Raw genomic sequence first — 15,668 nt, 5'->3', positions numbered from 1 at the left:
AACACCTTAACCATGAACTACTGGCATTCTTGCTCTAAAACAGTTCCACGCCTCTTCTGATAGGAAGTAATTTTCACTGATTTTTTTGTTCATTTGAATCCAGCCATTGTCCTTAATAATGGAGCTCAGTCCCTCCTTTGACCTCCTCTGCGTCCCAGCTTGCTGGATTCCAACAAATTTCCTGTCATTTTCATGGAGAATTTGTTTACCTGACAAGGCCCCAATTATTGAAGATCTGAGGCATGCAATATTGTAAACACTGTAGCTTTAGAACAGAGTATGCCCATTCTCCTGATTATGCTTTGCTGAGCACTGTTCTAGCAAATTCAAACAGGAACCATGTGTGTAGCTCACACATCTGCAGGTGAAGCTGGGCTTGGCAGACAGCGACCAGAGAGCACTCTCTCCTAGTGTTCTCTTACAGACTTGTGAGTTGCTGCCTTTAGCTCAGAGCTCTGCTGAACCACAGACCAAATGACTTCGCGTCCTCTTGGGAGCCTCCCTGCTCGGACATCTTCAAAACGTCCTGGCTATGTTCTGTAACCGAGAATTCCAGGAGGCAGGAAGCAGATATTGCCAGCTGCTTAAGGCCTCGCTCAGATACGGATACGACGTCATTTTCACCATCTCCATCAACAGGTAACTCTAAAACCAAGATGTGGTAGCTAGGAATGCAACCACCACCTCTAGGAGAGGTTTGCCAAAGAACTGGCTGTTGAGTTTCACACCCTCGTTATCACGAAGGGCTGTCTTCAAACATGCTTTTAAGGAACGGGCTCTAAAATGAGTCCTTAGGGGAGTTTAGGCTCAGACAAACATTCTAGAAAAACGAATCTAGAATGAGGGGAATCGATAATGGGGTAGGTGTTTGTGTTGGGCAATGCTTTGGAGTCAGGAAGGGCATTCATTACAGTTGTCCATCAAGTGTGGAGGGAATCACCATCCTTTGAGGAAAAATGGACGCCTATGACAGCTACGCCAGGCACTCTGCTTCTTGAGAGATGTTAAGTTTTCGGGAAGCCTCTAACTATGACGAGAATGCTTATAAAGCTGTTCAGTCCAAGCCTTGCCAAAGGCATGGAGACTGAAAGGAAACTGGCCAACAGCCACCAAAAAGAGAGCCATGTCAGCCGCCTAGCCCAGGACTAGCGGGGGATGGGAGCACTGGGCCTGGACAGGACTGGGAAGATAAAGGCATTGCAAAGGACTGGGAGTGAAGGGCTGTTTAGCTGTTCAGAGAACAGGGCAACGAGGAACAGTGCAGACAAGGAGCATACTCAACATTCCGAGACAGAAACTACCCAACAGAAGCGGTGTGGAAAAAGTAACTTTTTTTTTTTTTTTTTTTTTTTTTTTTTTTTTTTTTTTTTAACGCTACAGCTTAACCCACAGAGTGTCCCTCACAGACAATGTTTTTGGAAGGCTTCTAGGCTTTAGAGAGTAAGAGTGGATGTATTCAAGACAGAAACACCTGGGTGTGAAGTTCATTTCTATCTTTCCTATTAATCCCTTTTATTCCCTAAGTCTGCATCTCTGCTGTAAAGTTAGCATAGTCATGGACATCAGAGTATGGCATGCATGCATGCTGTAGGTCCACGACACACACACTATAGACAATTATAGAGTATGCCATGCATGCATGCAGTAGATCTAAGTCTATGCACACACACTCTCACACATACTATAGGAAATACAGAGTATGACATGCAGGCACACTGTAGCACTGAAGTCCACATACACACATACACACACACATACACACACCACTCACTATAAACAAATATGATTAAAAAAATATCAACTGCTATAATATGCCTCTATTTTATTACTTCTGTCTTTGGAAGATTCAAATCCACCGCTACACAGATTGTTTAGAGATATTCAATCCATCAAGGAATAGAACTTCTTTTATTTGAGCATGTAATGCAAATTCAATGAAGGAAATTTAGAAAATTTTAAATATTCTGAGGTGTGTTTGATACTTTCCATGCAAATTTGCCGTCTTCATTTTTGCTTCATAATATTAAAAGCCTACATCTTTATAAGTTTCTTGGTGGATAATCATACGTGTGTTGCATGCGTGTGGGTGTGGAAGTGCACGCACCCGTGTACAGACTTGTGGAGGTCAGAGGTGTTATGAACTAATTATTATTAAAGAAGAACAATATTAAATGTCGTCTATCACGCCCTACTTTGTTTTGGAGGCAGGACCTCTCCCTGGACATGAAGCTCTGTTTCAGCCAGACTGGCTAGCCAGGGAGCTTCCGCAATCTGCCGGCCTCCATCCTTCAATGCCAAGAGTGTAGGTGAGAGTGGCCATGCCCGGGTTTTATACGTGTGCTGGGGATGTGAACTCGGGTCTTGCTTGCCTAGTGTGTACCCTCGCACACTGGGACATTTCTTCAGCCCCTGGAGTGACTTTTTTAACGCTACGTTTTATTTCTTCACATGACTCCCTCAGGGTGTGTTTAAGCCGTGGCACACTAATGTGACTTTAATGTGATGTGTGGTTTGAGGCTGTGCAGGAAAGTGCTGCACTGAGCACCTTGACGCATACCTCTTGGCAAGCATCTCTGCTAATGTCCATGGCACAAAATTCTAGAAGTGGAATTACTGACTAAAAGGCATGAACAGCCTGAAATTTTTTGTCACAAGGGATTTTAAGACAGCTCTTGGCTATCCTCAACACAAGCAAGGTATCAGTTTTTAGAGAAACCTTACACTTTAATGGCAAGCCATCCCATAAATCACTCAGTTAGAAACCTCTATCCTAACACTCAGTTTTTCAAAACACCTTGAGGGTGGGAGGATGCCGTCCCTGGTTGTTGTGTGATGTTTCACTCTTTTGGCTTTTTTTAGGGTGGAGGGGCCACGCCACTACCCAGCTCCCAAATAAATCACAATCTGAGGCTTATTCTTAGTTATGAATGCCTGGCCTTAGCTTGGCTTGTTTCTTGCCAGCTTTCCTAATTTAAATTATCCAGACTGCCTTTTGCCTCTGGTCTTTTCCCCTTTCTTACTTCTGTAGATCTTACTTTCGCTCTTTCTCTGTGGCTGGCTGGGTGGCTGGGTGGCCGGGTGGCTGGGTGGCCGGGTGGCCGGGTGGCCGGGTGGCCTGGTGACTGGGTGACTGGCCTCTGTTGTCCTCCTCCACCTCTCTCGTTGCTCCTCTCTTCCTCGGTTCTCCTTCTAGTTATACCCTCTGCCTGCCAGCCCCACCTATTCTTGCTCCTGTCTCTCTGTTGGCCATTCAGTTCTTTATTAGGATCCTCAGGTGTTTTAGACAGGCAAAGAATCACAGCTTCACAGAGTTAAGCAAATGCTGCAAAAACAAAAGTCATACACCTTAAAACAATCTTCTCCAATAGCTGGTGTTTGGGGGAAAGCTCCATTCTAGCCCAGAAGGCAAAAGCTGTTTCTTCCACAACTGTTCTCCCCACCACCATAGGGTACAAACATCAGATAAGGCTGACTTGTGAGTCCAAGGGTCTCCTTCAAGCTGGGGCTCCCCAACTTGATCCCCATACGGATAACGTGAGCATCACTTGGGACATGTCACCTGCCTGCAGCACAAATACTCATGTTCTGCCTGTTGCTGAGATGGAGTGACTGGCAAGAAGCAGCCTGTGTTAGGGAGCTACATGTGTTAGGACTACTGGGCCCTGGTCACTGTGGGTGCCACCTTCTGAGAAAGCAGCAAGAAAGAGAGCAGCTGCGTTCCGACTAGTAAGTTATTTCTCTATAGTGTACTATTGTCCCCCATGGTGTTTTGTAAGTTGGGGAAAGTAAATGCTAGGGATTTGTGAAAACATTTTTTTTAAAGGTTAGTGCTTAAGAAATGCTAATTTTCCTTTATCTTTACAGAAAGTTAACCTAGTTTTTTATATATTTTTTTCTTTTGTTTCCTTAAGGTAGAGTCTTCTATAGCCCAGGCTGGTCTTGATCTTGCCGTGTAACAGGATAACCTGAATCTTTCTGTCTCTAGCTCCTGTGTGCTGCGAGTCCATTTATGGGCCACACCATCCACTTTATATTGTGCTGAGGATCAGACCCAGACCTTCGCACATGCAGGTACTCGGTGAACTGGACTGCGTCTCCAGAGCTAACCGTTGCTTTCTGGTCCTTAGTTATTTTTGTTCTTACAAGGGTAGTCTGGGAGCACTGTGCTGTGAGAGCAAAATAAACAGCTTGGTTATGGAGGCTGTAACAGTGCCTGTTCTCCTGAAAAACCCTTAGAGACCTGGAGAGCAGATCATGCTGGGGATGTCATGGACGCCACAGGGGCTTGCATGGCAGTTGGTGAGCATAGACCATCTGCTGCACAGAGGACATTGCAGATGATATGCATGACTCTAGCCTGAGAAGCTGACCTTTCACTTGAGAAAATATTTACATAAGAAAAACAAATTTCTAGTGACTAGGGAGCTGGATCTGTGGCTGTGAATGCCTATTGCTCTTGCAGAGGACTCAAGCTGAGTTCTCAGCACCCACATTGGGCTGGCTGCTCACAGGCTCCTGTAATACAGCTCCAGAGGATTTGAAAGTGACTTCTGGACTCTAAGGGCACCTGCATTTACACATGGACATAACATGCGCGCGCACGCACACACACACACACACACACACACGTGAGTATTTATAAATAAATATTTAGGGACTATATAAAGAACCTGGAAAAATCCCACACTAGTGAGTTAAGAGAACATTTGAAAACTAGAACAAAAAGAAGCAAACTCACCCAAGAGAACTGGATGGCACAAAATAATCAAATTGAGAGGTGAAATCAACAAAATAGAAACAAAGAAAATAATACAAAGAATCAATGAGACTAAGAGTTGGTTCTTCGAGAAAATCAACAAAATAGACAAATCTTTATCTAAACTAACCAAAAGGCAGAGAGAGAATATCCAAATTAACAAAATCAGAAATGAAAAGGGAGGGACATAACAACAGACACGGAGGAAATACAGAGAATCATCAGGTCATATTTCAAAAACCTGTACTCCACAGAATTGGAAAACTTAAAGGAAATGGACAACTTTCTGGATAAATATTACTTACCAAAATTAAATCAAGACCAGATAAGTAAATTAAACAGACCTATAACTGCTGAAGAAATAGAAACAGTTATCAAAAGTCTCCCAACCAAAAATGGCCCAGGACTAGATGGTTTCAGCTCAGAATTCTACAAGATTTTCAAAGAACTAACCCCAATACTCCTCAAATTGTTCCACACTATAGAAACAGAAGGAACACTGCCAAACTCTTTTTATGAGGCTACAATTACCCTGATACCCAAACCACAGAAACACATTACCACGAAAGAGAATTACAGACCAATCTCACTCATGAATATTGATACAAAACTACTAAATAAAATACTGGCAAATCAAATACAAGAACACGTCAAAACCATCATCCACCATGATCAAGTCAGCTTCATTCCAGAGATACAGGAATGGTTCAACATATGAAAATCTGTCAACGTAATCCACCATAAAAACAAACTGAAAAATAAAAACCACATCATCATCTCATTAAATGCTTAAAAAGCTTTCAACAAAATACAACATATTCACGATAAAGGTCTTGGAGAGAGCAGGGATACAAGGAACATACCTAAACATAATCAAGGCAAGCCAACAGCCAACATCAAACTAAACGGAGAGAAACTCCCAGTGATTCCACTGAAATCAGGAACAAGACAAGGCTGTCCACTCTCTCCATATCTATTCAATATAGTTCTTGAGGTCCTATCTAAAGCAATAAGACAACAAAAGGATATCAAGGGGTTACAAACTTTCACTATTTGCTGATGATATGATAGTTTACATAAGTGACCTCAAAAATTCTACCAAGGAACTTCTACAACTCATAAACACCTTCAGTAATGTAGCAGGATACAAGACTAACTCAAAAAAATCAGTAGCCCTCCTGTACACAGATGATAAATGGACTGAGAAAGAAATCAGAGAAACATCACCCTTAACAATAGTCACAGATAGCATAAAATATCTCAGAGTAACTCTAACCAAACAAGTGGAAGGTTTGTATGACATTAACTTTAAATCTTTGAAGAAAGAAATTGAAGAAGACACCAGAAAATGGAAAGATCTCCCAAGCTTTTGGGTAGGTAGAATTAACATAGTAAAAATGGCAATCTTATCAAAAGCAATCTACAGATTCAATGCAATGTCCATCAAAATCCCAGCAAAATTCTTCAGAGACCTCGAAAGAATGGTACTCAAGTTTATATGGAAAGCAAAAAACCCAGGATAGCCAAAACAATTCTGTACAATAAAAGAATTTCTGGAGGCATCACAATCCCTGACTTCAAATTCTACTACAGAGTTGCAGTACTGAAAACAGCCGGCTATTGGCATACAAACAGACACGAGGACCAATGGAACTGAATCAATGACCCAGATATTAATCCACACACTTTTGAACACCTGATTTTTGACAAAAAAAACCCAAAAAATATAAAAATGGAAAAAAGAAAGCATATTTAACAAATGGTACTGGCATAACTGAATATCAAGATGAAGAAGAATGAAAATAGATCCATATCTATCACCATGCACAAAACTCAAGTCCCCTGTAGATGTCATGTTCATAGCAGAGTATTCAATAGTCACTTATTCTCCACAGTATGACCTGGAACTGGAGTTACAGACGGTTGTGAATCACCATGGAGGTGTTGGGAACTGAACCCAGGTCCTCTGCAGGAACAACACATGATTCTAAACACGGAGGCTCCATTTCCATGGTTATAAAAGTGTTAGAGATTCAAATAAGTTTTTACTAGCTTTCAATGTTTTCAAAATTGGTACACAAAGTCTTGGACTTCATTGTTACATTTTCATATGTATACACACATACACACACGTACACTCCCCTGCCTTGCTGGTCCCTTACCACCCTTTCTCCTTTCTGCTTTTTTTTTTTTGTTTTGTTTTGTTTTGTTTTGTTTTGTTTTGTTTTTTTAGAGACAGGGTTTCTCTATGGCTTTGGAGCCTGTCCTGGAACTAGCTGTGTAGACCAGGCTGGTCTCGAACTCACAGAAATCCACCTGTTTCTGCCTCCCGAGTGCTGGGATTAAAGGCGTGTGCCACCATCGCCCGGCTCTCCTTTCTGCTTTAATGTCACATATATGGTTGCCCTCTGTTGTCTTCCTCTCTTTTTACCTATCCATTTCCTTTCATTGCCCCATTTCTACTTTAATGTTATGTGCATACACACACACATAGACACACACTTACACACACACACACACACACACACTGGGGTGTTGGAAACCCAGGCATTATATGAAAATGAAAATGCAGTATTTGTCTTTGCGAGTCTGTCTTATATCACTTAACACGATGACCTCAGTTCTATCCATTTTCCTGCAAACACCAGGACTGTGTTCTTCCCTAGAGCTGGATGAAGGTCCACTGTGTATAAGTACAATATGCACCAGTTCATGGCTGGCGGGCAATAAGCCAGTTCCAGACCTTGGTTATTAGGAACATGTAGTTTCTCTGTGGTCCCCTGACTTAGCATCCTTTGAAGAAATACCTAAGAGCATCCTATCTGGATCATACGGTAGCCCTGGTTGTTGTTTTTAAGGAATAATCATGATGATTTTTATAGACTCTGTCAGTTTACATCCCCACACGCAATGAATAGTAAGTGTTGCTCTTTCTCGACATCATCGCCAGCAATTGTGAATTGTTTTCTGGACCTTAGCCAATTTGACTGGAATGAGATAGAATCTTGATGTAGTTTTAATTTGCATTTCCCCTGATGGCTAAAGACTTTTCCAAGTCCTTTCCAGCATTCTTCATTTCTTTCTTTGAGAGCTGTCAGTTCAGCTGTTGGTTTTCTGATCACATTCTTTGGGGTTTGGGGTGCTTAATTTTTGCAGGTTGTACTGCACACTATTTTTATTGCTATGACCAAGTCCCTGGCAAAGTCAGGTCAGGGAGGGATTGTTTGACTCATGATTTGAGGGGACGCAGACCATCATGGTGGAGAAGGTGTGGCGGCAGGAATGCCAAGCACGTTGGGTCTGCAGTCAGGAAGCAGTGGACAGGAAGTGTGTCTGGGCTATGAAACCTCAAGGCCTACTGTCTGTGACCTACTTTCTCCAGTGAGGCTCAACTTCCTAAAACTTCCTCAACTCTCTCTCCAAATTAGCACCACCAGCCAGGAGCCAAGCGCTCAGACATGAGTCATTAGGAGGCACTGTGTCTTCGAACACAGCAAAAGCCTTTAGAGATGCGGTCCTCACTATCTTGTCTGATGTGGAGGTGCCAAAGAGAGTCTCCTATTCTGTGGGATTTTTTGTTTTCCTGTTTTGCTGATTGTTTCATTTGGTGTTCAGAACCTCTTTAATTTTACGCAATTCTATTTATCAAATCTTAGAATTATTTCGGTGCTCTTAGAGTTTCTTTACAGAAAGTTCTGCCTATGTGTGTCTTGAGATATTTTGTCAAATTCTTCTCTAATGGTTTCAAAGCCCCAAGTCTTACACGGAGGTCTTTGACCCATTTTGGAGAATGGGGGAGAGAGGCACATGGACAAAGTGAAAAGTAAGGATCCAGTTTCATTCTGTGTCAGCAGCAAGTGTTCAACAAGCTGCCTTTTTTCTAATCTGTGTGCCTAATACCTTTGTCAAAAGTTAGGTGGCTATGACTGGCTATGTGGGTTTATTTCTGGGCCCTCTATTCTGTCCCGCAGTTGTTTTGTGTTAGTATCGAGCTGGTCTTGTTACAAAGGCTTCACAGTTAATTTGAGGTCAGGCACTGCTGTGCCTCCAGCATTTCTCTTTCTGCACAGCGTTGCGTTTGCTATTCTAGGTCTTTTGTGCTCCCTTCGGAACTTTTGAGTTATTTTTTCTGCTTTTGTGAAGAATGACACAGGAATTTTGGTGGAGGCACATGGTAGATTGCTCTCCTTGATGTAGCTATTTCATGATATTAATTCTGCCAAACCGTGAGCACGGGAAATCTTTTTAACTGCTACCATCTCCTTTAATTTCTTTTTAGTGTCTTTAAGTTTTCATTACTGAGATTTGTTAACTCCTTCGGTAGGTTTATTCCTGGGGATTTTTTGAATGTATTGTAAACAGAATTTTATTCCTGGGTTCTAAGAAAGCTTGTTATTGGTGTATAGAAAAGCTACTGACAAACTGCCCCGTCCTGACAAACTGGTGCTCTGTCCTTCAGAGAGCTGACTACCCAGTGATAGAGACTCGGGATGTGTGCCTTGCTGCAGAGGCTTAGCTCGGTGCATCTGTCCCTGGGCTCATAAGTAGCTAGATCAAAGAACCATGGATTCAAGCAACACGGGACAAGAGGAGTTCAGTAAATTACATACATTTATTTCATCATCACACTTCATTTTCTGCTGCAGCTGAACTTCCATTTTATGCATATGTTTGCTAGACAAATGAGCACCTGACTATTTGGGGGTATTACAATAAGCATATCTTTCTTATTAATAAATATGTTCAAATGTTTCGTGTGGCCCTTTAACACACACAAAGTCGTTTTCAGTGTCATAGTTTTGAACTACAAATCCATCACTTTCTGGGAGGAACAATCCTTCCAATCTCTGTACAAACTGTAGTCAAAGAGATGAAGCTTCTACCATCAAACAATTGAGGTAGAAAGTGGGGCCTACAGGGTGTGCTCTCCAAAGACCTGTGTACCATGCTACAGCATCCAAAGGACACATCCTGAGAAAAACTACGGATGCTCTGAGACTCAATTGTTTTTATTCCTGTATGATAATTCCAAAATTAGGGAGAGTGATTTCCAAGTGGTCTCACTGCAGGGCTAGCAGGGACATGTCACAGTATGCTTTAATCCTGTCACTTTTAGGCTTATAAAACTAACATAAAACATAAATAGTAATTCTTGAGACTGACTAACAAAGATTTTAAGTCTTATCTCCTCTCTCTGAACCTTTTGGGGGAAAAAAAAACCACCAAGAAAAAAAAAGAGAGGAAGAAGAAAAAGAAAAAAGGGAGAAAAATGGCTTGCTTGGGGTTCCTCCACTCCTGCCCTGCTTAGGCAATGTGCTTCTTAGAAGACAAGCTTAAGGTTCTGTCAAGGGCTCACTCTGGTGAAAGTTGTTGAATCAAGTTCATATTTGCCTAAGCCTTTATGGTTTGGGGGGTTTGTTTTTGTTTTCTTTGTTTATACAGACACTAGCTTCTTCTTAAAACAAAACTAGAGTCACTGTACTCGTTAGGATTTTTGCAAAGAACAAAAAGTAGGCATGTTGTTGCAAGTGTCCTATGGTGACTCAGAGTGACACTGGGGCATCTCCTGAATAGGCCGAAGTTTAATTCATTGAAGTTCTCCATGGCTCTTCACAAACATCTTAAATACAGGTACACATGTAAACACTGTGCTCTCGGAGAGAGAAGATTAGGCACATCAAAGCACATAGCTCGCAAAGAAATGGTTCCAAGGGAAGCACCACTCTTGGGTTTCAAAACCATCCACCTGAGTTAGCACTCTCTGGCTGAGGGGGGAACACCGCGTTGCACATCTCGGAGTTCTCTTGATGGAGCGGCAGTTCACATCCCGCCACCAGGCTTTCTTTTCTTCTTCGAGAGACGTAGCCTCTGCCCGTGGACAGCCTTTCGTACTTTGTCTCAAATGTCCTGCATAGCAAGAGAGGAAGGGCGGAGTTACAAACAGTCAAGCCACCCTCGCTGGTCCCAGGTGCTTCTGCCCTGCTCCGGAAATTGCAGAGGAGCTGCAGGTGCTGCTCTGCAGCGCGATCCCATTGTTTCTCCTCCTCTCTTCTGGTACCAATAAGCACACTTCGGAGGTCCTGCCACACTGTGAATTCCTGGGATGCTGTTGAACCGCACAGGCCTTGCTACCTCGCAACACTCATTCCAGAAGCCCCACCCCAAGAGCACTCCCCTGCGGAGCATCCAACAGGATGTAAGAGTAGAGTGTTGAGAGGGAACTATTCCCAGCAATATGGCACAAGCAAAATGGAGAACCAGGCTAGCTAGTCACATGGCTGGGCTTATGGTCACTGCATGTTTTTATGGGGAATTATTCCAGACATAAACATAAGTTAATGTTCTGAGTGTAAGCCACTATTGCTTGTTCTAGGAAAATGTGACTTACTGGTACTTGTTCTTGAATTATTGATGCATTTTTTTATATGGATAATGAAATACCGGTAAATTAAGGTACTTAACGTTGGCCTGATTATCATAAAAGATGATATAAATTGTGACCTGCTATTTTAAATGTTCAAATGATTCCTTATGGTATAAGTCCTAGGAAACATTTATAAACTACTATGGAGGAGTTGGGTATTACCTAGACTCAAATCATCCTAGCTCCACAGGATAGCTCCGCTACAAAGACTGGCAACTAGACCCAAGGACACAGTGTTAAGGGAAGCTGGGCCCAGGATGGAAGAGGAGTGGTGTAGACACACAGGGAATTGTACAACAGGATTTTAAGGACCTAAGCTTTGGGACACATGTTTTCTAAATTCAGAAGGCTGAATTCTCAAGACTGGGTCCAAACATAAACAAGGTCAGGTGGCCATTGTACAGATAACTGGATTCTCCTGGGTCATGAGAAATGGATGGCCAAATGTACTTTGTCCAGGAAGCAAATGTGAAGATATTGCAGACAGAAATTGCACATATGGTATTTTTTTCTGAAATTATGTGGTTAACTCCTACAGTAAACAGAGTCCCTTTGTTTCCTTAAAAAGTTATTTTTAGATTAGTTAGGATTTAATTCCGCGAGCATTCGCTTTTCGCTTACCTGAATGGAGCTTCAGCCCTGTCCATCTGCATGCAGACCAGGAACGGATACTGCGAGAACTGCACCGTGGAGATGAACTCCAGGCCTGCCTCTGTCTCTGCCCTGCTCTCCAGGCCAGCTTTCACAAAAGAAGAGTCCACTGTGACATCGCTGGTTATGACCACTGCCACCCTGGAAGTTTTGAAAAACATCTCTTATTGTCACATTCACTGAGCTAACAGAACTTCCCCTGAGTCTCCACTCATGGCACCAGTAGACTGGGAGGAAGCACTTAACAATGGAGAGGTGACCTCGGTACGCATAAAGCTTTATTGGAACCAGGACACAGTGGTGCCAGAGATTGGCCACAGAAGGTTGCTCTTTCCCTGGGCATCCCTTGCCTCAAATTCTGAATGTTGGAGCTAAGTGCATATCACATATAATGCTGTTTGCCAAGGTGAAGCGCACGTGAGACCTAGTCCTCCCTCAGTCCCAGAAACACCCACATTTTCTGAAAGAGAATCATGAACACATCAAGAAGACAACTGACATTTATGATAATTTTCTTGTTAACTATCTCTGTTGCTTCACGTTAGCTATTTCCGTTCCATTTCATTTCTTCTCAGAGGTTCCCTAGAGGCACGTATATGGTTGCCAGGATACCTGAGAGAGTGCTGTGTGACAGCCATTCTTGTAATGGGATATGTATATAGGCAAATAAAATGGGTTTAGCGGGGGTCATTGAGAGCCAGACAGACAGGCTGACGATTGGGGCAGATGGCTTGGATGACAATGAAGAAGATTAAAAATAAATAAGTTAATAAACCAAACTTAAAATCCAAAAACCAAAAATCAAAACTAGCACTTTAAGCAACTGTAAACTTCAACTAAATGGTGAGACATTATGCTTACAATGAAATCAAATTTACATGGCCACGCATTTAAAAAAAAGAGAGAGATTCTAATTTTTGTCTGCCAAATTCTAAAAGAATTTCTGTGCTGTTGTTCTCAGTATAACAGGCCAAAGGGTTGTTCTAACTCTTAGTCATTAAGCAGAATCTTCTCCTGCCTTATACTCAAGCAAATGTTTAAGGGGTATTATTGACGTGGATGAATGAGCAAATGAAAGACAGACGACGGGACAGTGACAATAAGGACACTGGAAGAAAGGGCAGGTGAAAGGGACAAGGCCTCAGTAAACAATGTATACTTATTTGAAAGCGTGCTTATGCACAATGAATATTTACACCCAAAATGTTAGGCCTCAAACCTGGGACAAATGGCTGAGGTGCCTATTTAACATATCAAAACCTGGCCACCAGGTTCTCCCAGCATCCTTCAGTCCCTACCTATTACAGGGTAAGTCTCGCATATGCTGCCCCCCACCCTAAACTTATCCAGCCCAGGGGCTGGGCTGCCCTCCCCGAGCTGCCCTTCCTTATAATCTGGACATTTCAGTTACTGGGTCCCTTTCATCTATGCTTTACTCCCCTGGTCTCCCCTCCCCTCCCAGCTCTCCTCACTGGGCCAGATCAGGGTCCCTGCGTTCTGTACTCTCCTCAACTTTGCCTCTGGCAAAGCTCTCTCTTTTGTCTACAATACACTTTCTCTTCCACCACACTTAGGAGCAGTCCTGTCCTTCCTTGTATTTCTTATTTTCACTCACAAAAGGTTTAAATTTGGTTACAAACGAGATTATCATTTTTATTTAACCCAGGGGAATTAGTAAGTGAAGAGAGATTCTAATGCCAACAACAGAGATAAGCTTTAAATTTACGTATAGTTTATATTGTAATATTAATATGAGATTTGGGGATGAACAAGAAAGGGAAGGTTATGGTTTAGCAGTAATGTGTTTGTTCATCAAGCTGAGAAGGAATCAACCGTGCTGCCCAGCTTGATGTCAGCTTAACACAAGTTAGAGTCATCTGGGAAGAGGGAGTCTCAATGTGGGCAAGCCTGCAGGGCGTTTCCTTAATTAGCAATTGATGTGGGAGGGGCCAGCCCCGTGTAGGTGTTGCCACCCAGAGGGTGATGGCCCTGGGTGCTATTTTTATTTATTTATTTATTTATTTATTTATTTTTATTTTTATTTTTTTAAATTTATTTATTTATTAAGGATTTCTGCCTCCTCCCCACAACCGCTTCCCATTTCCCTCCCCCTCCCCCGATCAAGTCCCCCTCCCTCATCTGCTCGAAGAGCAATCAGGGTTCCCTGACCTGTGGGAAGCCCAAGGACCGCCCACCTCTATCCAGGTCTCATAAGCTATTTTAAAAAGCAGGCTGAGCAAGTCAGTAAGCAGCACTCCTATTGCCCTTTGCCCTCCGTTCCTGCTGTGAGCTCCTTCCTTAACTTCCCTTAAGGAGGAACTACAAGATGCAGTAAACCCTTTCCTTCCCAACTTGTTTCTGGTCAGGGTGTTTTATTACAGCAATAGAGACCCCAAGGAAGACAACTGCCAGCTACTAAAGTAAAATAAGAATTAGCTTTCATCCAGATGTGCGTTGTCTGTGGAGGTCTTCAAAAGCACTAAGACCCTCAATGCTCCTACAGACCTGTTTCTAAGATGCTATCGATGTAATGAATTCCCACAATCATTTCCAACTTTACGGTTACAAGCGCAAACAAAAAGCACAGATTCGGAAACAGCTAGGCACCACCCCAGACAGAGCCCTGCATTTCTCTGCGTTGTGCTTACCGATTTTTCACCCGGGTTTTGGACTCACGATACCACAGACTGAATTCCATTGAGCCTGAAATATCAATAGCCAGACCACCCTGGATCTCCATATTAGCCTTTAGTCCAGACTGTAGCTGAATATCCTAGAAGCAGAAAATACAGCAATAAGCAGAGATTAGCTAATGCCTCTATAGATACACACTGACTTCCTGATGTACGGTGAACTCTCAGCCTGTGAGGCTGTGGGGGCTTTTAGAGCAATGCTCACTTGTTTGTTTCAGTGCAAGCCCAGGGCCTCTCAACTACTAGGCCAGGGTTCTGCTACCAAACCATTTCCCCCAGTGAAGAAGACTTGGAAATATGTTATCCTAATCTTGGTCCCCAAAAGAAGGCATTGCCGATTTGCTAAATAAATCAATAAAAATAGTAGAGGATTGGAGTATCAATTGAGAAGGCTGTTCCCTTCAATCCTTGCCTCTCTTTGGGAGGGGAAATTCATTTCCAACATGTGGCTTCCAGCAGAGAGTCAGCACTCTCTAGCAACAGTTTCAACATACAATTTCTCAGGTAGCCACACTTCTGATTTAGAAACTCTGAAGGTGGCACCCAGCAACCTCCTTCTCATATGCCTTCAACTGAATTTGAGAACCACTGGACCAGGAGGATGAAGGTATTTCCAACAAAAGCCCAGCCGTAGCTTTTTTTGAAAATATGAAGATTGGACAAAGGATCTCTTCACGTCCTTAAGTACATCTCTGGTTTTATGTTGGGGCAAACACAGGCAATGACATCTTCTGGCAAACAAAACTGCAGGATGAAAACTCCCAGCACACTATCCAAGTTTCCAGAACTGCCTGGGCCGAGCTAGATCAGGAAGGGAAGGCAACTGAACTAAGCTTCTGCGCCCTGGTGTTTGACATCAGAAATGACTCCAAACAGTGGTCAAGCCAAGCCCAAACTCCACTATATTTCCCAAAGGCATGATGGCCGTTGAAAAGGAAAGCCCACCCAGATTGTTTTCTTACTGTCTGGAGGCCACTGCTTTGTGCTGTTGGCCTGTATTTAGACTGTAACTCCCATGCTTTTCATGTGCATTAAGTGGGGTGATGCTGGCTGAAGATGCTTTGTGCTAGACTGAAACCATGGGCTCTGAGGCAGGGCTGAATCTGAGCAGGATTCTGGGAATGCGGCTCTGTATCCTTCACTC

General features: G+C 42.9%; 1 protein-coding gene across 1 annotated transcript in view; it reads right to left on the bottom strand.

Annotated features, from left to right (window-relative positions):
* Positions 1 to 9,352: 9,352 nt before the first annotated feature.
* The window catches only part of LOC121448361 (microsomal triglyceride transfer protein), a 38,526-nt gene continuing 32,210 nt past the window's right edge, over positions 9,353 to 15,668 (bottom strand). Inside the window, exons 16-18 of the mRNA XM_041652325.1 lie at positions 14,480 to 14,604; positions 11,802 to 11,972; positions 9,353 to 10,663 (exon numbers count right to left, since the gene is read on the bottom strand). Coding sequence (XP_041508259.1) covers positions 10,489 to 10,663; positions 11,802 to 11,972; positions 14,480 to 14,604 — 471 coding nt within the window. The 3' untranslated portion in view covers positions 9,353 to 10,488. The remainder of the gene's footprint in view (positions 10,664 to 11,801; positions 11,973 to 14,479; positions 14,605 to 15,668) is intronic.

The sequence above is a fragment of the Microtus oregoni genome, unplaced genomic scaffold (assembly GCF_018167655.1).
Source record: "Microtus oregoni isolate MIOR12 unplaced genomic scaffold, Mior012 000000F_ref0000247, whole genome shotgun sequence".
In the NCBI taxonomy this organism is placed as follows: Eukaryota; Metazoa; Chordata; class Mammalia; order Rodentia; family Cricetidae; genus Microtus; species Microtus oregoni.
Note: the sequence above shows the minus strand (reverse complement) of the source record. Positions and strands in the feature narration are given on the sequence as shown.